Genomic DNA, 26664 nt, shown 5'->3' on the forward strand with positions numbered 1-26664 from the left:
GTCAGGGGAATACATTTAATGAAAAAAAGCTTCCTAGTCTTATAGCCACCACTGTCAGCAGAAAACTAAATGCATTTTTTTTTTTTTTATCACATATTAATTTGTTGTGGTTTTATTTTGGAAGGAACTCTGGTTAATATTGTGAATGTTTGTAAGAGGCGAGCTGTTTTGTACAGTCCACAATTTGAATAATACAATTATAATTAATGAGTTTATTCTTTAACAGCTCAGTCTGAAAAGAGACTTTGTTTTTAAATAAACTCCTACAATTCAAAAATTAGGCTTCTCATGTATTCTGACAGCTTCAACGACTTGCCACCTATTTTCTTTAATGGCCATATTTCAGTGTGTTTGTTCTGTAGGCTAATAGTGTTCCTCTGTGAAAATCAAGTAGGCTCATGCATTTTAATGAGAAAAGAACAAAACAATGACACACAAGCCAAAGATGTAAAAAGTTTATTGTAAGATCTCTATGATTAGGACAGTGGTGCGCCAAACTGCCTCCAGCCATGTGTGTGTCGGTCCAGAGTCTGTTTCTGTTTCTGAACTTTGAGACCCTGGACGTCATTTACGGCAGGCTGCAGTACCGGCGCTGACCAGCGGGGGGTCACAGTTCGTCCCGAGGCGCATTTAAAGGGAAATGTTTGAACTCCTCAGGGACTTCCTCGCCTTTCTGTGACCTCTTATAGAAACCCAGAGAATCCAGCAAGCTGCTGATCTCGTCTGCCTTCATCTTCTTAACTGGAACAACCTGAGGTGGGCAAAAATTGCTGTCAGAGGAGTAAAAGATACCAAAGTTCCTGGTAAGTCATTTCACGGTGGCCATCTTTGAAACGCCTCTTGGGCAGCTATTTCAGTCATGCAAGTACAGCTCCTCTTTGAATGGGGAAACATCAAATTCTCCAAAGCTGCTCAGCAAGCTTATGATCAAATTTCATATTTGAAATCACCAATGAAATCTGACAACAACTGTCTAAAAAAAATCTGCATTTTCCAGGCTGGACCAGCCGATGCACATGTGCGGTCTTAAGTGTGCGTGGTGCGTCTCTATACACTAGTGCATTTTTGTTTTAAAACACATCACTTTTGCTACTGTTAGGCCTGGCGTCTACACTACTCCGGAGTTTTTAACCCTAGGCCTTGTTTGCACTAATGTGTATTTGTTTGAGAATGCGTCTTTTTCCTCTCTGGTTTGGCCTTCTGTCCACATTGAGACGGTGTTTTTGTCAACGAAGACAGAGCTTTTTGAAAACGCTCTCCCAAGTGGATACATTTGAAAATGCCATTTTCGCGTTAGTGTGCTGTGAAAACTGAGGTATTTGAAAACGCCATTTTCGCGTTAGTGTGCTGTGAAAACTGAGGTATTTGAAAACGCCATTTTCGCGTTAGTGTGCTGTGAAAACTGAGGTATTTGAAAACGATGACGCATGTTTAGGGGCCATTTACACTGCTCCGGTTTAAACTAAAAATGTAACACTTTTTATGAGTTTTTTGACCTTTCATTTACACGACAATGGCGTTTTAGTGACCCAAACTTTTGAAAACCGGTTTCAAAGTGCTAGTTTTTGAAAATGACATCCTTATCATCTCCGTGTAAAGGGTACGTTTACACGACAACGATGTGTTTAAAGCGAGAAATTTTTCCTTTGAGTTTTCCCTATACAGAAACGGTATGTCCCGTTCACACGGATTAACGACTAAAAACGCTGTATTCTGCTGCCAGGCTATTAGATGGCGATAAAACACTATAGACTGAACACTTAATACGCATGTGCATGACATCATCGTCTTCAGAGATTTACATTCTTGTGGTTTACACAGAGACGGTCTTCAAAAACTTCCACTTTGAAACCCGTTTTCAAAAGTTAGCGTTTTCAGGCTGTTGTCGTGTAAATGAACAGCCAAAATGCATAAAAAGTTTTACAATTTTGAAAACGGTGTCGTAAACAGCCCCTAAGTAACAAGTAACAAATACAGCAAATATCAGATATCTCCTGCATACGAAAGCCCTGAACCGCAAAAAAACAAAACAAAAAAAATCCGTAAAAAAATAATAATATAAAATTACGAGAATAAAGTCGAAACATTTCGAGATTATACATTTTGTGTGCTTACCGTTGTTTCACATTCATAATTGCCACACAGGCATTCATAATGGCATGCGTCCACTAGCATTTCTCTACGCGCACACAAAGAACTTCCACGGAAGACTATATTCTAGTAATTTTGACTTTATTCTCAAAGTATTATGACTTTATTCTCGTAATGTTTCGACTTTAATCTCGAAATCCTATAGATTTTTTTTTTTTACGTTGCGGTTCAGGGCTTCCGTACCTGCATGTGTTCAGTGGAAAAAATGTCAAAAACTTACACTTGCATGTAAAATAATAAGGTTGTCCTTACCTTCACTTCCTCATCCTTATCGTTGTAGAAGATCAGCCGTGGGTTTTTTTCCTCTCCTGAATCATACTCCAGGTTATGACTTTAAACAGCAGGTTAAGGTTAACGGCACCAGACAAATGACCTCTGAGGCCATGAAGTGCATGACTCCGGCCTCGAAGTGTTTGAACATATGGCAGCACAGAAAACAGCACAGAGGGCCTGTAAAGATTTCATTAACATTCACGTCCCTGTCAAATACTGTCTAGCCAAAGCAATTTGGAAGAAATTTTAGACACTCTATAAAAAGACAATAGTGTGTCACATACACATACTAAACTGAAAACAGGAATTACAAGAAAATGAGTTATAATATCAGGATACTACAGTGCCCATCGCTCCATCAGGAAGTTGTAGAGCTCTGGCATCTTCTTTATGGATCATCCCACTACACTGGGAGCCTGGGAGGGGATTAAAGAGGGATTTACAGCAAAATGGCTAAAAGGTGAAAACAAGTGTTTTTATTCATTCTTTGTCATCAACTGTTCTTTGACATTATAGCTTGTACAGCATTTAATGTACTGAGATATTATGCATTACCTTTGTGTCGAGAGTTATTTCCATTAGAGTATGTAATTTAACAATCCACTCTACTGCTCAAAAGTTTGGTGTCAGTAAGATTTTTTTTCTTGAAGGAAAGAAATGAATACTTCTGTTCAGCAAGGATGCATTAAATTGATCAAAGTGACTGTAAAGACATTTATAATGTTAGAAAAGATTTCTATTTCAAATAAATCATGTTTCTTGAACTTTCTATTCAGCAAACAAATTTCCTCAAAAGTATTAAACAGCGCAGCTGTTTTCAGCATTGATAATAATAATAATAAGAGATGTTTCTTGAGTATCAAATCAGTAGCCTATATTAGAATGATTTCTGAAGGATCATGTGACACTAAAGACTGGAGTAATGATGCTAAAAATTCACCTTTGCATCACAGGAATAAATTACATTTTTAAAATATATTCTAGTAGAAAACAGTTCTTTTAAATTGTAATAATATTTAACAATATTACAGTTTTTATTGTATTTTTTGATCAAATAAATGCAGCCTTGGTGAGCAGAACAGACTTCTTTCAAACACATTAAAAATCTCACAGAGCCCAAGCTTTTGAAAAGTACTGTATGTGTTTGTATTGCCCAGAATTTTAATAATGAAATGTATTTTAACATCATTAGCTTCTATGCTAACGTAGATTTACGCAGTCTGTGCCACATCATTGGACCATGAAAGTGACTTTTTAGAGCAAAACTCCTTGCATTTCAGCCGTTGAACACTCACCATAAGTTTTCCTCTGGCTATAAGAAGCTTTTCCTCCACAGCACTGCTTTCTGAACTGTTTTCAGCACTTCTCCCTGTGGCACACAGAGTCAGAAGGGCCGCCAGTGTGAGCCACATCCTGCGCTCGGGATGGGAGAACTCACTGTATCCGAAAAGATTGCTGTCTTTTGGTGAAACGAGGGTCAGTAAGAGCAGATATGGGTTCTCTGATAGGTGTCCCCCACCATGTGGCAAAGCCTGATTGGTCGATCTGTTGGATTTTGGTTCAGGGGAATGAAATAAAATCTTAGTATGGGGAAATTAATGATTTATTTCAAGTCAACTAATTCATACCTAAAGAACTTAAAGCTGTTATTTGTTTGATAAGTCAAATGTATTGTCGAATTTGTTGTATTTTAAAGGTTTTTTTTTTAAGGTCTCTCTTTCTCAATATGAAGGGGTTGAGGCCACAGGACAGCTGCGTCTGTGTCGGATTCTCCCACCGTCTGCTGATGAATAACCAGAGAAGTCAGAACACAACACCTGCTGCTGTTTCAATAACACTCTGATGGAGCAGTGTTGAAAGTCAGTCCTTACATTTTTCATTATTATTATTTTGTATTATTATTATTAACTTTGATCTTTTTGAGGTTACACATTCTGTAGAGACACCGAGTTAATGAGAAATTATTCTTGTTACACACCAAGGGGAAAAAATCTACATGTGGCTGTGTTGTAATATGATTTTTAATTTAATACACCAGAAGCATGTGGTTTTAGAACAACAGGTGGTAACAACAAAGACATAATTATAATTAATTTCCTCTTCTTCTTCTTCTTCTTCTTCTTCTTCTTCTTCTTCTTCTTCTTCTTCTTCTTCAATAAAAGGGCATTTTAGCTAACTTGTTAGAGAGCATATTGATGCTGTAAAACGGTGAATATTAAATTTAAATAGTAAATAATAGATAATTTTTATGAAAACACACACACACATAGTATATAATTTATAGATAGATAAAATATATTTTTTTCAAAATTAAATATATCTTTTATAATGTTTAATGTATATATGTGACACTTTAAATATTTATACTTGATATTCAAAATGTTTGATAATACGTTTTAACGCTGTATAATAAATTACCTATGAGTTGCTTTGGATAAAAATATGTAAATATTTAAACATTATGGAAGCCATAAAAGCATGACATTTCAGAATTTTTGGCATGATTAACAAAATGTGAGATTTAATAGCCGATTACCGATTATGGTTCAAGAGACAGAATTTTCTGAGTAACACTTCATACATTGACCCTTTGGATATTAAATATTAAATAATTATGTAATACATAATGTTTATATATGAGATGTGGATGTACATCACAGAATAACCCAGGGTCAAGGCAGTGCATGTAACCTGTAATGTCAACTCTGCCCACATCTGGTATAAGCTCCTTTTTCTGTGTATTTATGTACAGTAGCAAACTATATACATACTCTGTTGAATGACTTCTGTACGGGAACATTATGTTTCACTGCACTTGTATAATACGATTCTTTAAAGGGAGGGGTGTGTTGATTTTAGGTCACCTATAGAGGGCGCCCATGGTACAGGATGGACTTTTGGTTGTGTTTTGGGTAAAAGCACTTCCAAAACTCTTGCCACAGACAATTATGTTTCCAATGAAAATAAACCATTCTCCATAGGAATGCAGCAGTGAAACCATCATGGTCTATCATCCACAGGCAGAGCTGGGGCCCTGACTGTCTGTCTGTGTCTACAGCTGTGGTCAGACACTTATGTGTCAGATGACACAGTCGTCTCCCTCTAAAAAGACCCAGATTTCCTCCCTGCACCTGAAAATCAAAATATCTGCAGGCGAGACACTAAGCGCAATGTAATTCTGCGAAGACTTGAGTTTCAGCATGACTGTTGTCCTAGAGGATCGTTGTGTTGCTTGAAACTTGTTCAGGAAACCTAATGGACTTTTTAGACATGTTTTATTCAATTATCATGATTTTCTCAGATTTTGTTCCTAAAATCCCTTAGGAGAAACAAAAATAGACACAAGTTGGATGATTGTTGACATACAGAACTATACAATTAATGTGAGTACAACTCAGATAATTTATGAGAAATGTTTGCCTTCATATTGAGATCTGACTTTTCATTGTGAACTTATCTTGGTTTCCCAGCAGAAAATCCATCATAGCTGGTCATCAGCAGTGTTGAGGAAAGTTACTTCTAAAAGTAATGCATTACAATATTGTGTTACACCCTTAAAAAGGAACTAAATGCATTGATAATTACTTTTTATGGAGAGCAATGCGTCACGTTACTTTACTGTCCTCATCTGGACTGGGCTTGAAAAAAAAGAAAGAAGAAAATGTATATTTTCACGCTTGCACAGTAGAGGGCGCAGCTCAAACAAGCCTGTCAGCTGTGCTGCCATTTTTGATTGCAGGAGAATAGGGGTGCGTTTATCTCCAGTTTTAGACAGCAGCTGCGTCCCAATTCAGAAGCTGCATTCTTTGAAGGGCGCATTTCATTGTCCCGATTTAAAGGCTCTTTCAAATGGGGCCTTCGTTTCCCGTGCAGTGAGGAATACAACAGCCTTGCCTACTCCAGAATTCATTGCACGCCAGTTACGACAGGATTTTTTTTTTTTTTAGAAATTGCCGAATTGCACTTTTTAACATAAGTGCTGGGTTTCAACTTACTGAAATATCTAATGATAGAAATAAAATGTTGTCATATCTTACCATGATGCAATTTTATATAGTTGATTGTTGATAACTATTTACTTACTACTTTATTCAGAGGCCCAAACTAAGCAAATTTAAATTTAGTGCAGTTGCTGATATATTATAAGTATATGGCCAAAACAACAAATGTTTCAAGTGGTTTCCCCAAATTTAACTGAAAATAACTTTTAATGACTTCTGCTGTCTCAAAATTATACAACCCCATCATGACAAGCATTTTTAGTACTTAGTAGAACATCCTCTTGCTGTTATGACCTGCTGCAAACGAGATGTTTAAGCAGACACCAGCTTCTGGCAGCGTTTCTGAGGAATCTCAGCCCACTCCTCAATGGCCTCCAGTTCAGAAATGTTCTTGGGTTTGTGTGCTGCAAATGCCTTCTTCAAATCCCACCAGAGATTTTCTATGGGTTTCAAGTCAGGTGACTGATGGCCACTGTATGATCTTCCAGGACTTCTTCTGCAACCAAGCCTTGGTGGAATTTGAGGTATGCTTGGTATCACTGTCCTGTTAGAAGGTTCAATGACGCCCAAGCTTCAGCTTCCTCACTGATGGCATGACGTTTTCTCCTAGGATTTCCTGATACTACAGTGAATCCATCTTGCCTTCCACACGCTGCAGGTTTCCAGTGCCAGAGGATGTAAAGCAGCCGCAGAGCATCACAAGCTCCAACATTCTTTTCAGCATAAGCTTCATTCCTCTTCCTCCAGACATATTGCTGATCCATAGGGCTGAAAAGTTCCAGTTTTGTTTATCGCTCCACAGAACAGAATCCCAAAACCTATGTGGCTTATTTATATATGATTTTAATCAAATTGGAGCTGACTTGTCAGTATGTGTACATCTTAGAGTTCTTGCATGGAAACCACATGTGTTTAATACGCACCTTACTGTGCAAGCTGAAACCTCAGTACCTGTTGCCACCAAGTCTTGCTGTAGGTCTTTTGCAGTCACTCTAGGGAGTCATTCAGTGCGTTGAATAATTTTGAGGCTGCAGAAGTCATTAATAGTTGCATTTCAGTTGAATTTGGCGAAACCACTTGAAACATTTATTGCATTGAGCTATTTCAATTACTTTTGTTTGATTTGTTCATTCAAGTCTGTAAATTTAGCCAATAAACTTGATTTGCAATAGGAATTGAATTATTGAAAATGTAGAAGCCAAATATGATACATTAGGCTTTACAGGGTTAAATCATGCAAAATCCTGTATTTAAACCATATTTTCATATTGTTCATAAAGTTCATTTGTCATCAGTTTTGTCTTGAGACTCAGACACACATGAGTATCAGTCACACGCTTCTGACTAAACATCAAAAACACTTTTTATGAGCTCTTCCGCTCTTTCTCTCCTAAACGAGAACGCCACTATCCCTGTACACACGTCAACACACACACATGCATTACTGCCGTCCGTTTCCCAGCATGCTGTTCTCCAGCAGCACACATAATGAGCAGGAGCCATTTCCTCCACCGGATCCTTCGGGCTCTCATCCTCTCCTCTTTTTTTCTCTTCTCTTTTTCCCCTCCCTCTCGGTTGTTTTTCTCCAAACTCAGCATTTAGGTAGTGCTTCCCCCTGTTTCCAAAACAAGCACTGTTTGATCCTGGACGTCTGGATCCTCAGGGCATAGACACACACACACGCACGCGCACGCTTACATTTTGTTTCAACTTTCATCACCAAAAAATGATGGCGATTACTTATTTCTGGCAACACAGACTCAGTTAAACCATGATTTTAGGCTTCTCTTGTAGTCAGATCTATGATTAGAAGTTCTAACCTCCAGAGTAGAGGATTATGGGAAGTTCAGATCAGGTTTATATATTTAGATGTTGAGGGTAGATTCGCAGCAGCGGCTGTGGTGACATCATCAGGCTGGACGGTCATACGCGCAGTGAATGGCCGAAGCTGATCGTATATGAGATAATGGAGGGAAGGCAGAGAAGGAGAGGAGTGTGGATTGCCACCATTGCAGATCTGCCCTTGTGCTCTAATCCAACTCTCCTAATGAAAACCACATGCTCCGTGAAATGGTTGAAGCCGAGAGGGAGAGAGAGAGTGAGAGGGAGAGAAGAGGGGGTGTGAAAGAGGAACAGGATGTAGACAGAGCTTTAAAGATACTGACACTTTTTAATGAATCCAGACTGTGGCTGTATGAGATACTGGAAGCGCATAGAGATCACAGGTCCACCACTAGGAGAAACTGCTTTGGGTATATTTGATCTAAAAGGGGCTTTTTTTCCTTTCTGTTTTTTCATTAGTTTTTTATCCATTTGAGAAATATCTAAAATTACTTGTTTACAACAAAAGTACTTTTATTTATACATTTTCATAATTGTGTATACATTTCTATACACCCAGTGGCGTGCAGTGGTGTTCTGAAATGAGACATCACAGTTTTTTAATGTTTTTTTTTTTTTAAATCAAATTTAAATTCATGTCCCAGTTACACTTGAATGTTGTCACATTTTCCTAGTTAAATGTTACTTTACATTGCATAAAAAAGCAAACAAATGCAATTCTATTTTGCATTTTTTACATTAACAATGTAATTAATGTTCTATTAAAACCAATAAAAAAAAAAAACTCATGTTTTAGGCAATTTTTACGTATATTCCAAAATAATAACTAAAGCCAGTAACAATTTAAACAATACATTGTATTTGTCAACCAATGTTCAGATGTTATTTTTAATATTCAACTTATTTTTGGATAATCAGTCATCAAGCTCGGTAAACACTGACTCAGAGATGTACCTTTCATTTCATCAAGCTGATTCTGATCGCTCACTAAAAAAACCCACAGTCATGTTTTCAGGCCATTTTAAGTTTGATTCTGACGTGGCATAAAGCAGTGATATCTAAGTGGGTGAGTTGTTTACTTACTTTTTAATTAGTCTTCCCATTAAACACCATCATTTTGTTTATTCAGACCGATTCGAGAAGACGCATGAAAACAAGATGCGAGATTTATCGTCTGTTAAAACTCAAAGAGCTCAGGGGAGGCAAGAGAAAGACTCGGACTCCCGCTGTAACTTTACTTATGGATGTCGCTGTTGGACAGTGTCACTTTAAGAAAAACGAGTGATATGCACTATTTAAAGGGTTAGTTCGCCCAAAAATGAAAACTATCCCAGAATTTATTCACCCTCAAGCCATCCTAAGTGTCTATGACTTTCTTCTTTCAGCCAAACACAGTTATATTAAAAAAAATATCCTGACTCTTCCAAGCTTTATAATGGGAGTGAATGGTACCATTTTTTTAAAGACCAAAACAAGGTACATATTTTTTTGTATTTAAGCCCTAAATGGTATTTAAAATAATATATTTTATTATTAGTATTTTTATTTATTAAATTTTTTGCTCAGTATGTATATGAAAATCTATGGACGCTTGTTTCCACCATTGGAAAAAAAAAGAAAAGGTAATTGCAACTTTTTTTATCTCAAAAACGACTTTATATCTCACAAATAAGTCAGAATTGTGAGATAAAAAGTTGCAATTATCTTTTAAATTGTAATAAACAAAAAACAATACTTTTCTTTATACATTTGTGTTTTTATATATTTGTGTAATCATTTTTATTCCTGGACTAATAAGGTACTGTCAGTTTACTGTATGGTGAAGTGCTTTTAGGAAATGACATCTTGACTTTGCCTGTGCATATTGCTGTGGTTGTTATGGTGTTTTTGGGGCGGTTACTAAGTGGTTGATTACTGACCCGGTTCTGCACCCTCAAGTGATATTGTGATGTCTATAGATAGGACTCAAATCCTCTTTCAGTGCAAGATTTGTATTCCATATTTTAAGTCTGATTGCTTAAAGTAAAAGTACATCTCTCCACAAGCAGATCAATTTGATCTTTCACAAACGAGTTACGTCTTTGCTAGGCAGTGGCGTTACAAAAGAGGAAATGAGCAGATGGACTGTTTTCCATTTTGGTCTAATCTTCATCACTGCAATGACGTTTACAGAAGCAGCTCTCTCCTTCTCTTCTTGAGAGCCAGTAAAAACACACACACACACACACACACACACACACACACACACACACACACACACACACACACACACACACACACACACACACTGCTCTGAAATCTGAGCCCTGAATAAACCATACTACTTCCTCCTCTCAGAGAAACAGAGAGGGAAAAGAGGGGGAGAGTGACAGAAGGAAGCGAGAGAAGAAGGGGGAAAGGGGGAGGGATGTGTGGAGGGAGAGAGAGAAAAGGGGAAAAAAGGAGAAAAGTTTTGCGTTAGAGGCAGATCCTCAAATAAACTTGACACACAAATATGCTGACAAAGAGGAAAAAAGAGAAGTGAAGACAACAGTTTGCTGACCCTGTATATCTGTCTTACTAATGGGAGACTTTAATTTCTTCAGAGGGGCTTTGCCTTTTTTTAAAACGGCCAAGCATGAAGATGAGAGAGCCAATGCTTTAAAAGCAAGTTTAAATTTAAATGGAACACACATCTTTCATTGCTAACAGTATCCTTTCTTTGAATTTTTAGAGGTGAAAAAAATACATTTCTAGAGGCATGAATATAATTGGGTCTACTTTGACTTAAAGGCTAGTAAACAATATCTAGCAACCCTCTAAACATGTAAAAGTAGTTAGGTAATATTACTGAAATTTTACACAATTGCCTCCGGTCCTAATGAGGACCAAGTCAAAACATAATAGAGTAACTCAGACACTTATGTAAAGTATTCTTATGTTTTGTAGTGTCAAAAGAGAAACATCTACATAAAAAAAACAAAAAAACCAACAACTATAATTATGCTTTAAAAAAGATTTTTAGTCACACACACGCACACACACAAAATCAGCACTTCTGAGTCCAGACCTTAAATTCATTGAAAGTCTTTGGGATGTGCTGGAGGAGACCTTACAGAGTGCTGGACTCTTGCATTGTCAATACAAGATCTTGACCAAAAATGGATTCACCTCTTAATGGAAATAAATGTTGTGAAACACAAAAGAAGATATTTTGAAGAATGTTGGTAATGATGGTCCCCATTGATTATAGAAGTCAATGGTGTCCATCAACTTTCTGGTAACCGACATTCTTCAAAGTATCTTCTTTTGTGTTCAACAGAAGAAAGAAACTCATACAGTTTTAGAACAACTTGAGGGTGAGTAAATGATGACAGAATTTTCATTTTTGGGTGAACGATACCTATAATGCCAGGTGTAGGGCCTGTGATATTCCAACCCGATCTCACGGCAATTCGTACTAATTTTACGAGGTGGCTAATTCATACAAATTCATACGACCCTAAACCTACCCGTCACGTGGGTTTAGACAAATCATACAAATTCTTACGAATGAGGTTGTACGAATTTGTTCGAATTAGCCACCTTTTAATCACTCATACGAATTTGTCGTGAGAGAGCGTTGGATATTCTGATTCTAGATATGACACGTGTCTCTCCTTCTGTGTAAGTCCATGTGATGTTTTTTTCCCCAGCTTCACCCGTTCTCCAGGTATGTGGTTGTTTATATAAAAAAGTAATAGCACACCTCTCTACAACAGCACAGAATAAATACTACAATTTTTATGTTGTTGTTGTTTTTTGGAACGTGTTTGAGCACAGTGAATTAGAATTCACTGATCATCAACTAACTGGTGAGCAGTGAATAAATCGAGTGCAGTAAATCATTTATTTTTAGCCCTATGTCTCATTAACTGCATGATGAACTGCCCTGTTATCACCTCACATCAGTCAGACTTATATCACAGTGTGAGCCCAGCAGATTTAGCCTGTAATAATATATTATACACACACATGATCTCAGCGCTGCAGCTCACTGGTGAAGAGCTGAGCTCAGCATCCAGCGGTTAGAAGCAGTGACACGCGCCAAGCGTCTTTCCAGTAATAACCCACACATGGCACGGACACGTAAGCTGGGATTCATGGACCTCTCATAATGCAAAACGGACAAAAACACAATGGCAAAAGCTGATGCTAGAGTCTTTCATAGAGATCAGAGACATACAGTGACCACAAAAATGTATTTGGGCAGAAATAAAACTGAATGTCATTGCATTGAATACAAAACATGAAACCTTCCCTTTTCACTATTCGCGATCACTTTATATGATGAACAGATTGAATTTAGGCTTCATCAAATCGCATATCAGATCTGGTAAACGGAAGCTTAAGCATGTTCACTTGATGTGCGAGAGCCAATGAGGTTCATTCCCGAGTTACACAGCACGTTTGAGCTTCTGCAAGAACCAATGAGGTTCATTCTCGTGTTATGCAGCACGTTTGAGCTTCCTCAAGAACCAATGAGGTTCATTCTCGTGTTACGCAGCACGTTTGAGCTTCTGGAAGAACCAATGAGGTTCATTCTCGTGTTACGCATCACGTTTGAGCTTCCTCAAGAACCAATGAGGTTCATTCTCGTGTTACGCATCACGTTTGAGCTTCCTCAAGAACCAATGAGGTTCATTCTCGTGTTACGCATCACGTTTGAGCTTCCTCAAGAACCAATGAGGTTAATTCTCGTGTTACGCATCACGTTTGAGCTTCAGCAGGAACCAATGAGGTTCATTCTCGTGTTACACATCACGTTTGAACTTCTGGAAGAACCAATGAGGTTCATTCTCGTGTTACGCACGCAGCACTTTTGAGCTCCCTCAAGAACCAATGAGGTTCATTCTCGTGTTACGCATCACGTTTGAGCTTCTGGAAGAACCAATGAAGTTCATTCTCGTGTTACGCACGCAGCACTTTTGAGCTCCCTCAAGAACCAATGAGGTTCATTCTCGTGTTACGCATCACGTTTGAGCTTCTGGAAGAACCAATGAAGTTCATTCTCGTGTTACGCACGCAGCACTTTTGAGCTCCCTCAAGAACCAATGAGGTTCATTCTCGTGTTACGCAGCACGTTTGAACTTCTGGAAGAACCAATGAAGTTCATTCTCGTGTTACGCACGCGGCACGTTTGAGCTTCCTCAAGAACCAATGAGGTTCATTCTCGTGTTACGCATCACGTTTGAACTTCTGGAAGAACCAATGAAGTTCATTCTCGTGTTACGCACGCAGCACTTTTGAGCTCCCTCAAGAACCAATGAGGTTCATTCTCGTGTTACGCATCACGTTTGAACTTCTGGAAGAACCAATGAAGTTCATTCTCGTGTTACGCACGCAGCACTTTTGAGCTCCCTCAAGAACCAATGAGGTTCATTCTCGTGTTACGCATCACGTTTGAGCTTCCTCAAGAACCAATGAGGTTCATTCTCGTGTTACGCATCACGTTTGAGCTTCCTCAAGAACCAATGAGGTTCATTCTCGTGTTACACATCACGTTTGAACTTCTGGAAGAACCAATGAAGTTCATTCTCGTGTTACGCACGCAGCACTTTTGAGCTCCCTCAAGAACCAATGAGGTTCATTCTCGTGTTACGCATCACGTTTGAGCTTCTGGAAGAACCAATGAGGTTCATTCTCGTGTTACGCATCACGTTTGAGCTTCTGGAAGAACCAATGAGGTTCATTCTCGTGTTACGCACGCAGCACTTTTGAGCTCCCTCAAGAACCAATGAGGTTCATTCTCGTGTTACGCATCACGTTTGAGCTTCTGGAAGAACCAATGAAGTTCATTCTCGTGTTACGCACGCAGCACTTTTGAGCTTCCTCAAGAACCAATGAGGTTCATTCTCGTGTTACGCATCACGTTTGAGCTTCTGGAAGAACCAATGAGGTTCATTCTCGTGTTACGCACGCAGCACTTTTGAGCTTCCTCAAGAACCAATGAGGTTCATTCTCGTGTTACGCATCACGTTTGAGCTTCTGGAAGAACCAATGAGGTTCATTCTCGTGTTACGCATCACGTTTGAGCTTCCTCAAGAACCAATGAGGTTCATTCTCGTGTTACGCACGCAGCACTTTTGAGCTCCCTCAAGAACCAATGAGGTTCATTCTCGTGTTACGCACGCAGCACTTTTGAGCTTCCTCAAGAACCAATGAGGTTCATTCTCGTGTTACGCATCACGTTTGAGCTTCTGGAAGAACCAATGAGGTTCATTCTTGTGTTACGCAGCACTTTTGAGCTTCCTCAAGAACCAATGAGGTTCATTCTCGTGTTACGCATCACATTTGAGCTTCCTCAAGAACCAATGAGGTTCATTCTCGTGTTACGCATCACGTTTGAGCTTCCTCAAGAACCAATGAGGTTCATTCTTGTGTTACGCATCACGTTTGAGCTTCAGCAGGAACCAATGAGGTTAATTCTCGTGTTACGCATCACGTTTGAACTTCTGGAAGAACCAATGAAGTTCATTCTCGTGTTACGCAGCACGTTTGAGCTTCCTCAAGAACCAATGAGGTTCATTCCCGAGTTACGCATCACGTTTGAGCTTCTGGAAGAACCAATGAAGTTCATTCTCGTGTTACGCATCACGTTTGAGCTTCTGGAAGAACCAATGAAGTTCATTCTCGTGTTACGCGGCACGTTTGAGCTTCCTCAAGAACCAATGAGGTTCATTCTCGTGTTACGCAGCACGTTTGAGCTTCCTCAAGAACCAATGAAGTTCATTCTCGTGTTACGCATCACGTTTGAGCTTCCTCAAGAACCAATGAGGTTCATTCTCATGTTACGCAGCACGTTTAAGCTTCAGCAAGATGTTTGTTCTCGTGCTTCAAGCAGGTTCAGTTGAGCTTCGGTTTATGTTCGCTGATGAATGTTTATATGTGAATAAAAGCCTAAATTAAATCTGTTCAACATATAAAGCGATCGAGTCTCCAGAAAATTTTGACTAAACCGTACGATTCGTATGGATTAGTTTTACGATCTCTTTATGAACTTCTTGATGCTTCAAATGGCAGTTGCCTAGCTGTCAGTGGAGGGACAGAAAGCTCTCAGATTTCTTCAAAAAGATCTTCATTTGTGTTTCAAAGATGAACAAAATAAATATCTTATGGGTTTGGAACGACATTAGGGTGCTCGTTTTGAGTTTGTTTGTTCATGTTTAGAGTTTGCTTTTGCTCAGCTTTCATGTCTTGTTTTCTGTTTAAGTTTCATGATCAGTCTTTTAGGTTGTTAATTAGTTCAGTCCTCCTCCGTTCTCTGCCTATTTGTTTCTATGGTTTCTGATTGATTTGAGTATTCTGTTCAGGGGCCTGTTTCAGAAAGGAGGTTCAACCAACTCTGAGTTAAAACTTGAACTCTGAGTTGACTTACCCTGAGATGGGAAACTCTGAGTTTTCGGGTTACAGAACAGCTGAAATGAGTTAGTTCAATCAACTCTGAGTTGACCTACTTAACGTTAAGCGCGTGCACCACAACTAAAAAAATTATATTATCAATGGAGCGCAGAAATCACCATGGCAACAGCGCCAGACAAAAAGAGGTCTTCATATTTCTCACCAGTACAAACACTATTACTGTCATTTTACAGTATTAGAACATTAATGCTGTAATTTAATTAAAGGGATTACTCTTAATTCTTCTGTAATTTAAAGTAAAATCTGATGTAATTGCATTACACTAGAACAATTCTGTATATTTAACATACATTTTTAAAAGGTATATTTTTAATGTAACCTTCTCCCTCTACACACTTTGGTCAATTCAAGAATAATTCATGCAATTGTATATTGTTTATTTGAAAGCATTAAAAGTGCAGTTTCTTGTCTCTCCTTGTATTGTTCAAGTGGTTGAGGTTGATATGGGATTTAGTAATAAGTAGACCAATGCTTTCTAAAGATAGTCATTATTACATTAATCTAATTACACTGTTGAAGATGTCATTTGTCTTTAGTAATACAAGTAACTTACCCATTTATTATAATATCAGAGGTGAAACTGGAAGAACAGTATGTTATTCAACCTAATTTTAATTTTCATGTAGGGACAATCCTGCAGGCATTAAAAGAACATGGCAGCAGCTGAAAATTAAATATAAAAACATAATTCAATCAAGTAAGGCTTGAGCATATCATGGGTGTAGGCCTGACTTTACAAACATTTGACATATTAAATAACTAAAGCATCCAGTGTCTAGCAGTGCAGCAGCATTTTTGGCTGAGGGAATATTTGGAGGGACTTCAGAGCCAGTCACTCCCGAAGATCCAAGGGCCTCATAAAATGTAAGAGGTTTACATATGTGTTATTTTTTATATAGGCTATTTTTGATATTTCCATTTATTTTACTTTGGGTTGGGTTTTTTGTTGGTCCCAACAGATTCTGATGGTAATATCTGTCTTTTGGAGCCTCCTGTCCCAACAGAACCCCGGGCAGTTGTAAGTAGCCACTCAATACACCAGAAATGATGACAAATAGTGTTATAAAGTGTACTCAACCAAATGCTCATCTTCACAGGATGATTGGGATAAAGAGTTTCTGCTGCCACAGAGAGGCCTATCTGTAGGCCTACAGAGGTAATGTTAATATTATGTGTCTGCACATCAAACAGTCACAACAATAATGTGATTATTTAACATTTTTATGTAGAGTAGCCTATAGAATCAAAGTTTAAATCTAAGTATAAACAGGTATTCGTATCTCTCCCTCTGCCCCCAGAGTGTGGAAGAACAGCAGGAGGAGGGTCCATCAACTTCTGGTTCACAGATTAACACAGTTCAATGATTTCCAGTAAATGCCACAGTTTAATTCTGTAGAATTTGTTTAGAACTACATTATGTAACTCTAATCTACTACTGTATTTTCAGTTGCCAGTTAAGGAGATATATAGACTTCATCTTATTAAAAAAAATAGAAAAAAACTGCAGTTAAATATTTTATTTATTAATAAAAGATTAATTTGATTAATAAAAATGTAGTTGTACTGAAAGAATGAATGAGGTGTTTAAACACCACTTCCTCTTTAAAAAATGGGAGGAGACCGATAGAAACTCTGGGTTTACCGAAGAAAACCTGCTCCCGACCAGGTTAGGTTCACAGAGTAAGTTACCATGATAATATAAGTTACCTCTCTTTCAGAAACTCTGCTTTCTCAGGTTTAACATACCTCCCATTCTGAAACAGAAAACCCAGAGTTTCCCTCATTTCAGGGTTAACATACTCAGAGTTTTCACTTAACCTCCTTTCTGAAACAGGCCCCGGGTGTGTCCTGTTAATTATCTCATCAGCTCCTTTGTTTGCCCTCAGTTTCTGTCTGTTTGTTGTCTTAACATCAATGTGTGCGTGGTTGTGTTTCCGCCGAGTAATTCTCCTGTTATCTAATGCATTGAGATGTTTGTAAGCACGGCTAAGGTGCTCTAATACTTTTTGAACACTATAGCAACTTGGCCACCATCGGGCCAAACTGTTCTTGTTGCTTAACCACTCTATTTCGCAGCCGGTATGGATATGATTTCAGTTTCCACTGTGGGGCTGATAACGGAGCTCTTTAGAATATAATACAAAATACTTGAGCTTGGTTCGGCAATAATACCAAACCGTGCCAAACCAAGCTTTAGTGGAAATATAACTGGAACCGCTCCTTACCGTTCTTTTGAATCTTTTGGAAAAGCGGCTTATGAGCATAAAACCATGTTCTTGTTTGAATTACCCTTGAGTAATGTGTACATGTGATGGTATATGAATATGGTAATCAAAGCTTTGCATTACCATCTAGGCTAATACTATCACACTACTTTTTTTGTAACAGACATTTAGAATTGTTTAGAAGCAACACACAACCCGTGTTGAGAATCCATGACAGAAAGAAAGCTTGCTAGAATATAAGTGTTTGATTTGTCAAAGTTATGTTGTTGTCAGCCCTTATTATAGAATCATTTACTCTGGAGTCTGTCGCCCGTCGAATGGTCTGCTTCCTACGGAAAGCTGCTTAAACCGGCAGAGCAGCTTTCCAGAGTACCAGCACGGCTCCATTGAATTCTCAAAACTTACAGAAGTATGAAAGATTGCTTCCATTCTGTTTGGGGGGGGGAAAACAAACAAACAAAACGCATTTCTCAGCCTCTTTCATGTGTAACTCAACCCTCTGCTTTTTTCTGCTTTGCATTGCAGAAAATATTTGTCTTTTTCCGCCTTAACTCATAAATTTCTCTCCCCCCCTTTTTTTTTTCACGAGCTGAAATCGCTACCAGATGTGGATGCAATCTGTCCCTGTTGCCATGACAACGGCTGAGTTCTGAACAGGCGTGCAGCTGTGGGTCCATTGGCTGATGTTCAGTGGCTCTGAAGGTCCTGGTGTTTCTAAGGACCTGCCACTTTTTTTCGAGAGGTATGTTTAGACCCGCACTTGATTTGTCATATCGCCTTCTCCGAAATCTCATTTGTCTCTCTGGTCACAGATTACGGTCATAACACCGTAGCTCTGGAGTTATTTGTAAGCAGTAGCTACAGTAGCTTCTGAAATGCTTGTTTTGTGAATACTTTCAGGAATACACTTTGTTTCCTGGAAGAGATGTAAATGACTTTTAAATAAATGACTTTTCCAGGGCTGGAGTTCTGTTTCAGTTGGAGTGTGAGGACTCATACTGTTATCGATTTTACAGGGAAAATTATGTGTGTATTCTCATTACTGTAATGTGGAAAAACATAATGATATATTACTGAAATGGTTAAATATGAATATATGATGGCAGTATTGTAAAGCTTCTTTTTAATTCAGTGCTGATTTTAAATATAAAAATGCATTTCAGTGTTTTTTTATGTGTGTGTTGAGAATCTAATCAGAATCACTACGGAGAATAGTTAAAATTATGAATAAAAAATATAGACCCTTAATAATGAGAGAACCTTCTCTGAAGTAAAACGTACGGATGCATTATGATAATTTAAGGGGGAATTTTTATTTACGCAAAATACAAAGTTCTGGCATGAAACTCTAGATGGCGCAGGCTAATAGATCCTTTAACCCACCTGTTCATAATCATATCGTTATCTATAGGATGCAGCTGATTGGTTCCTGCCGTATCAGCAGCCAATGAGCTCGCTGCTCAACCTTCAAATACTTGGGTAGCATTTGCCTTAGCAGTGCAGTGTGCTTTCAGAAACCCTCCACCTTCCCCAGCTCCACCTGTATAGATCTGCTACGGGTTATTCATGTAAGCTATATTGTACAGCAGTAAGATAAGTTATTAATTCTTATTTTTGAAATCTATTATTTCTCACTTTTAATGTAGTATTACATTCCTTTAATGTTCTTGGAGAAAATGCTTGATGGTCTTCAGTTTATTTTAAGCAGACTTTCACCTAATATTCACTTATTTTATGTCAGGAGTGGCATGACTTGGGAAACGTGCGCGCGTGTATGCGTGTCTGGATGCTTTGACATCTCTGGTTTCAATTACAGATCACATGGTATTCCTCGTCTGTGTTGCCTTTGCCGACGAAATCTTGGCTGCTTTCTTCAAGCACTCATCTCTTCTCTCTTTTTTTAAAAAAAAGATTGAGAAAATGGAGAGCAAATACGCAGCACATGATGCTTTAACTCCAGGGCCCCCGCGCACAGACTTCCAACTGTTCCTGTATGAAAGCGGCTGTTGTGCCAGTAGAGGAGCTCGCCAGTTCAGTCCTCTGGGCCCTTTAGAGTTTGATGAGCATATGACCACCGTTGCAACTGCTACCGCGACGAAAATACCTCCCCATGATCCCCTGCTCCGAGCACAGAGGCAGCCAGGAGTCAGCGGAAACCGTAAAATATCACTTACTGTATGAACGGGAAAATGGAGAGGAGAGAGAGAGGAAAAAATGGAGAGTAGAGTGTCATTTATGGACAAAATGAATCATCCTCACACTTGTGGTGCATTAGATCTTTATTATCTCTAAATGATAATTATTTTCTTTTATGGGCAATATATTGAAGATTATTCATTGTTTTGTTGGCCACATACAATGTAGGTCGAAATTGAATATCAAGATGATTGTAATGTGCTTTTTATTTTTACATGATTTGTCCAAGTTTCAGAAGCAGTTGGCCAGGTTAGCACCTGCTTGAAAATGAAAATAATACTGAGTTTGATTCACCAAATCAGTGCTATTGAACCGTCAGATTCACTGAATCAGTTCAAAACACTGATTCAGATATTTAGGAAGTCCCTGCATATTTGACATGCTTTAAAATATTTTGTAAATGTATATATTCCATTCTTATATTTGTGCATATATATACATTTATTACATTTAATTTCTTATTTATAATATATTGTTCATTTAGTGGAAAACAGGCTTTATTTAAACTGTTTTACTTTAAACGGATTGAATCTAATTGGCAAAAAGCAAATTAAGACTTTAGACATTAATAGTATTTAATATATTTAAGTCGCTATATCGATAGATCTGATGAAGAAAGAGCCATTTGATATGTACCCTTTCAATTCATGAGCTACAGGTTTGCTTTTATTTCAAATACGGTAACTGAACAACCACTTATCAACAACATAAAAAGGCAAAAAATCAGGACAAAATGAATGAACATAATGCATGTTACTGATAATGCTCCGTGTTTAAAGGCCGAGCTTCAGTCAAAGCTTGCTCTTACGCCAAAGTCAGAGTAGAAAACAGAAATCTGTTATTCAAACGCCCATAAAAAAATCATATACTGCAGTTGGAAATGTTCTGGAATCGTGCAAAAACATGAAAAGTTGTTTTTTGTCAAAGGTCCCACGTAAAGAAAGGCGGTACAAACAGAACATGCATAGATATCTCTCACTGACCTCTGCATCATGCAGTTTATCGTTCATAAAAAACAATAACATCCACAGAGAAATGTGAAAAAGTTCTTTTGAGAGTAAAAGGAAAGATATTTAAACATTACAATCAAATGTACCTGATGCTTGCATTAAAAAAAGAAATAAAATGTAATCAAATTTGAAAACCAGTTCATTTGACACACACACAAATATAAAAAAGCAAAGATATAAGTTGTATAAGCACAGCTTACAAATGAAGGTAAAAATATTATTACAAAATATCTTAGCATGTAGAAAAATATATAAGGTACCATACAAGGGAATAGCAGTTACTGTACACCACAATGGAAAATCTGCTTTTAGTGAAGCTGCTTACAAACTCAAAAATGCTGCAGGCCCAGATCAAACTTTTAACCTGCTTTTTGTTCAAATATAACCATTCGTTTTTCATGAACTCTTTTTTTTTTTTTTGCATTCTGTTGGTGTCATCTTAAAAATATTTGCAAGTGCTATGGGGTGTTTCTGATTGTAAACTTAAAAAAATAAACACAAGCTGTAGTCGTGAGCCATGTTGATGCAATGAACTTCCTGCAACCGCATAGTCAAGACAAACTCTGAAGAATTAATAATGAATTTCATCTGACTTGTAGGTTATACTGGCATCTTTCAGGCGTTATGATTGTTTCTTTGGCAGGACAAATAATTATTTATAAATTAACATTTTCATAAAATGGCAATGCACACTATATTAATGCCGTAGTTATTATTGTGCTGCATAAACTTTCAGTCATGAAGAGAAAAGCACGTGATATTAGCAAGGCATAAAAAGCATTACTGATTTTTACTGGAAAAACAATCATTTAAGTGCTTATTTTTAATGCAAATATGATCAAAACTGATGTTTATATTGTATGTTGTTGTTGGTTTCCTATTTTAACCAGAAGTTCGGGAAAGACTCCCCATCGTACAAGCTCCCAGAGGAGAAAGGTTGTATATTAGCATTTATTTTGTGAACTTTTAGGACTATAATAGTATATAGAAGGTCTGAATGTCAGCATACATGGACTAAAAGACAAAAAAACAAACAAAGAAACAATACATTTTAATTTTATGGAGTATTTATCTGTCATGAAAAAAATGCATTACCGATTGTGGGTACTTTACGGAAGAAGGGAAAAACTAGTGTTTAGATTCAGCAGCAAGGAGAGATATCATTGTGGATTAGCAAGGACTACGACTATTACTGGCGTTTCTAGCTTAAAAAGCATGATGCTAGGTACTAAGAACTGATGAATGCGCATGTCCTAGAAACCAAGCAGACAATTTTCTTCATGACATCATTAACAAGGTATTGAATATACATATACTGTATGGCCTGAGTGAAAATTAATAATGGCATCATTCTTCCTGTACCTTTTGAAGTACCTTTGGTTCATTCTTTACACCAATGAATACAGTGCTAAATACAAATTTCAGACACAAACCTGCTGATCAGACAATTACGATAGCATTGGCAAATTCAAAACAATGGACGTTGAGAGTAATGCATATATAAAACTGAGAGCATACAACAAGAGCTTATTACATTAAATTCATTTACTCTTCCTTTTTAATACTGTACACAAGCCACGACGTCGTTCCCGATTCCAGGACTTCAAAGAGTTAACGAGAACCACAATCCTTCCAAATATTAAAACCTATAAGCAGCTCATCCATTTAAAGAACTATCCATCCAATTCCTATAATGTGTTTGACGAAATTCCCGAAAAACTGTACGTTTATGTTCTCAAAAAACAGACGCACCGATGTGATCAAAGCGGATCTATTTGACAGTCTGAGGTGGCATGATGGCCGTCTTTGGAGTGGTTTTGCCTTCCGTCTCCATCGTTCCCTCCTTTCCTTTCTTCCTCGGTGGTTTTTTGATGGGTGTTTTCTTTGGTGTGGCATCTCCTTCAACTCTGGTCCCATTAAGCCCTTGTTTTTCTGGGCTTTTAGGTTCAGGAGAAGAGTCTGAAATAGGAGCCACCATCTTCTGGAGGTTGCCGGAGGTGGGCAGAAGGGGCTTGTTGGTCCCAGTTGCAGAGCGCTTGGTCTTTTGAGGAGGGGTGGGTTTCTCTCGGTTGGCTTGAGGCGTTGAAACACCGTTGGGTTTGATGCCCACCGTGAGCCCCTCGTTTCGATTGAGGCTTTGGGTCTTCTCCTTCAGCTGAGCCGCGAGTAGCGTGGCGGCCTCAGAGTTCATGTGCGGATGCATGATCTTTGGGCTCTTGGGCGGCTCTTTGTTGGTGTCGTTTGTTTTCTTGTCCGAGTGGAAGTTTCCAATCTTCTTCAGGGCATTCTGGAATGTTCCGTTGAGGTGCTCTATGGTATCTGAAGCTTTGTGAGATTTGCTTTTGCTTGGGGATTCGGGTCCATCTGCCTTCTTCCCGTCCTGATGCTTTTCTCTGTTCTTGCTCGACTTCTCCTTAAACCGCAGCTTCTCATCAGCCTTTCCAGAGCCTTCTGAATTGTTCTTCTTCTCTTTTTGTGGTGATGGAGTCTGACTTTGCTCTGTTGGGTTGGTTCCAGATGTTCCGTGGATCCAGGACACCTTCGGTTTGGTGGACGGGTCTGGAGGACGTGGTTTCGTCTTCTCTTTCGTCTTCTCTGGTGAGGCCGTGTCCTCCTCCTCTTTGGAGTGTTTGGAAAGGCGCGCAACGTGGGCGTAAACGGCTCCTATGGTTGACTCAGAACCACTGGTGGAGCCCTCGCTGTCTGAAGATTTCAGGAGAGGCTGCTCGCTTCCGTCGCTAACGTACTGTTTTGTTGTTTCTCTTGTGTCTTTGAGGGACGTGTACTCTCCTGCGTCCTCATCATTGGGTGATGATGATAGTTCTTGAGCAGCGCTAGAACTTTTCTTCTCACAGCTCTCGTTCATAGTCTCTGAAAAAGGTAAATGTAAGGGGTAAGTGGTGGAGAAATATATCTCTATGACTGTAGTAAAAAACTGACTGGCCGGTTCCTGTGTCATTAATGAACTGGAAGTTATATCAGCTACAATTTTTAACACCTCTGTGTTGACATTTGTTTGACAAAATATTACAAAATTCTATATACAATTGGATTCTAAAACTAAAATTGTAGTTTTGTTCTAAATTTCAGTCCAAAATAAAATAATCAGTTCATTTAAATAAATTATCCTTCTTTTGGCTGTAAAATTAATATATAAAAATATTTTTTTGTGGGCAATATTTGCCCTATTTGCCTATTTTTATATTATAATGGTATTTATTCATGTTTTGAATTACCTTTTATTTTTATATTTTATTATATAATTTTGTTACCTAATTTTGACTTTTTCTTTTTACTTTTTTTTCTTTTTGCAATATTTCTGTTTAGCATTCTTTTTTCCATTTCAGTTTTAGATTTAGTCATTTTAGAACTTAAAGGGTTAGTTCACCCAAAAATGAAAATTCTGTCAGTAATTACTCACCCTCATGTTGTTCCAACCGCGTAAGACCTTCGTTGATCTTCGGAACACAAATTAAGATATTTTTGATGAAATCTGAGCCATGTCTGAATCCTCCATAGGCTGCTATGTGACCGAAACTTGCTGGCCCAGAAAAGTTATTAAAGAGATCGTTAATATAGTCCAAGTGACTCCAGTGGCTCAATCTTAAGTATATCAAGAGACGAGAATACTTTTTGTGCGCAAAAACAAACAAAAATAACGACTTTATTCCACTATTCATTTCCTTCTCTCTGGACCTCTAGTTGGTTCGCGTAGTGTTTTTGCGCAGCGCGTCCGTGTTACACGTCACCACGTAGGCTCACTATTGGTCGACGCGCATCATGTGTGTGATGCGTGATGACGTGCAACACAGACGCGCAGCGCAAAAACACTACGAGGCCCAGAGAGAAGGAAATGAAAAGTGGAATAAAGTCGTTATTTTTGTTTGTTTTTGCGCACAAAAAGTATTCTCGTCGCTTGATATACTTAAGATTGAGCCACTTGAGTCACTTGGACTATATTAACGATCTCTTTAATAACTTTTCTGGGCCAGCAAGTTTCGGTCACATAGCAGCCTATGGAGGATTCAGACATGGCTCAGATTTCATCAAAAATATCTTAATTTGTGTTCCGAAGATGAACGAAGGTCTTACGCGGTTGGAACAACATGAGGGTGAGTAATTACTGACACAATTTTCATTTTTGGGTGAACTAACCCTTTAAACACATTTTATTTCAGTTTTTTTGCCAAGGCAATATTTCTACATTTTTTAAAGTTTACGTATTTCATATTTTATTATTATTTTAATTCATTATTTTATTTAACAAAAACTGTTTAACTATTTAAAATTAGGGCTGTCAAAAGATTAATCGCGATTAATCGCATCCAAAATAAAAGTTTGTTTTTAATAATATATGTGTGTGTACTGTGTATAATTAAATTTGTATATATAAATACACACACATGCATGTATATATTTAAGAAAAATGTGTTATTTATATATAAAACAAATTATATTTATATATAATATAAACTATATAAATATATATACAGTATATGTATGCAAATATTTCTTAAATATATACATGCATGTGTGTGTATTTATATATACAAAATAATTATACACAGTACACACACATATATTATGTAAACACAAACTTTTATTTTGGATGCGATTAATCGCGATTAATCTTTTGACAGCCCTATTTAAAATGTTTTTATTTAATTTTTTTTGTTAACAACACTGTTTTGTTGGCATTTCAACCCTAATTTCCTGGTCATTTCTGAACAGACACTATACAGTGTATAGTGTGCACTATTCAGTAAGTATAAGCTAGTTTTAATTCTTAACATCAACTTTGACTATACTGAAATATATTTAAAAACGACTAACCTAAGCTTATTAAAAAAAATAGTTTTGAATAAAATAATTAGCACACCTAAAGATTATTATGTCTATGACCAGTAAGAAACACCAAAACGCCATATCACCATGGAAAAATTCCTAGTTTTTTTCCTTGAAATGCTTTTATATCAGTTTTCCAGCAATCTCCCACACCACGGTTTATGCAGTAAGTCCTGAGTCACATCCTGAAAGCTTTGCATCTGCTGACACGGCCATTTATAGCGTTTTCTGTTTGTATTCACTCAACGCACGTGATATATGCACCCAGAGGCCAAGCGTTTACCACAAATTGAGGTCATTTAATAAAATTGTCAGGAGATTTCTTAACTCCCTCATCTGTTTTCCATGTTGCACAAACAGATGGCTTATCTGCGCTAGTTCCCGCTCACCTTCGTGTGGTACGCAGTAAACGGGCCCGTCTTCACTCGTCTCGAAGGAAGAGAAGGACTCTTGGGAAGACCATGATGGAGAAGGCTGGTCCACTACAGAGGGCGGCTCGATAATGCTGTTGAAGGTGTTTTCGGGATCGTGGTGGGTGACTAAGGGTTTGGACAAGGGGAAAACAAACATAGAGGTCAGGTCAAATCAGTGGAAGAAGGCTCCCTGGGTTCCACAACACACAAAGGCTCTTTGACTACATATGTGATGATGTTAGGCTCTACAGTCTGCATTAGTGACCGA

At 38.0% G+C, this 26664-nt stretch overlaps 2 protein-coding genes and 1 long non-coding RNA gene across 3 annotated transcripts in view; 1 reads left to right on the plus strand and 2 right to left on the minus strand.

Moving 5' to 3' along the window:
- Window positions 1–440: 440 nt before the first annotated feature.
- selenoe (selenoprotein e) lies at window positions 441–3947 on the minus strand. Its single transcript, XM_079872447.1, has 4 exons — window positions 3720–3947; window positions 2764–2840; window positions 2404–2482; window positions 441–751 (listed from the first exon to the last, which is right to left on the minus strand). Exons 1-4 carry the CDS (start codon window positions 3834–3836, stop codon window positions 608–610), a joined length of 417 nt encoding a protein of 138 aa, XP_079728573.1. The 5' UTR covers window positions 3837–3947; the 3' UTR covers window positions 441–607.
- Window positions 703–26400, plus strand: LOC307159217. The gene is made up of 3 exons (XR_013821341.1): window positions 703–756; window positions 4157–4283; window positions 26344–26400. It is a non-coding gene; the product is annotated as an uncharacterized lncRNA (long non-coding RNA).
- Window positions 20882–26664, minus strand: part of scarf2 (scavenger receptor class F, member 2) — a 35132-nt gene continuing 29349 nt past the window's right edge. Inside the window, exons 10-11 of the mRNA XM_079872439.1 lie at window positions 26373–26522; window positions 20882–24009 (exon numbers count right to left, since the gene is read on the minus strand). Of these exons, the coding sequence (XP_079728565.1) occupies window positions 22910–24009; window positions 26373–26522 (1250 nt within the window). The 3' untranslated portion in view covers window positions 20882–22909. The remainder of the gene's footprint in view (window positions 24010–26372; window positions 26523–26664) is intronic.

This window comes from Squalius cephalus (assembly GCF_949319135.1).
Source record: "Squalius cephalus genome assembly, chromosome: 5".
Taxonomy (NCBI): domain Eukaryota; kingdom Metazoa; phylum Chordata; class Actinopteri; order Cypriniformes; family Leuciscidae; genus Squalius; species Squalius cephalus.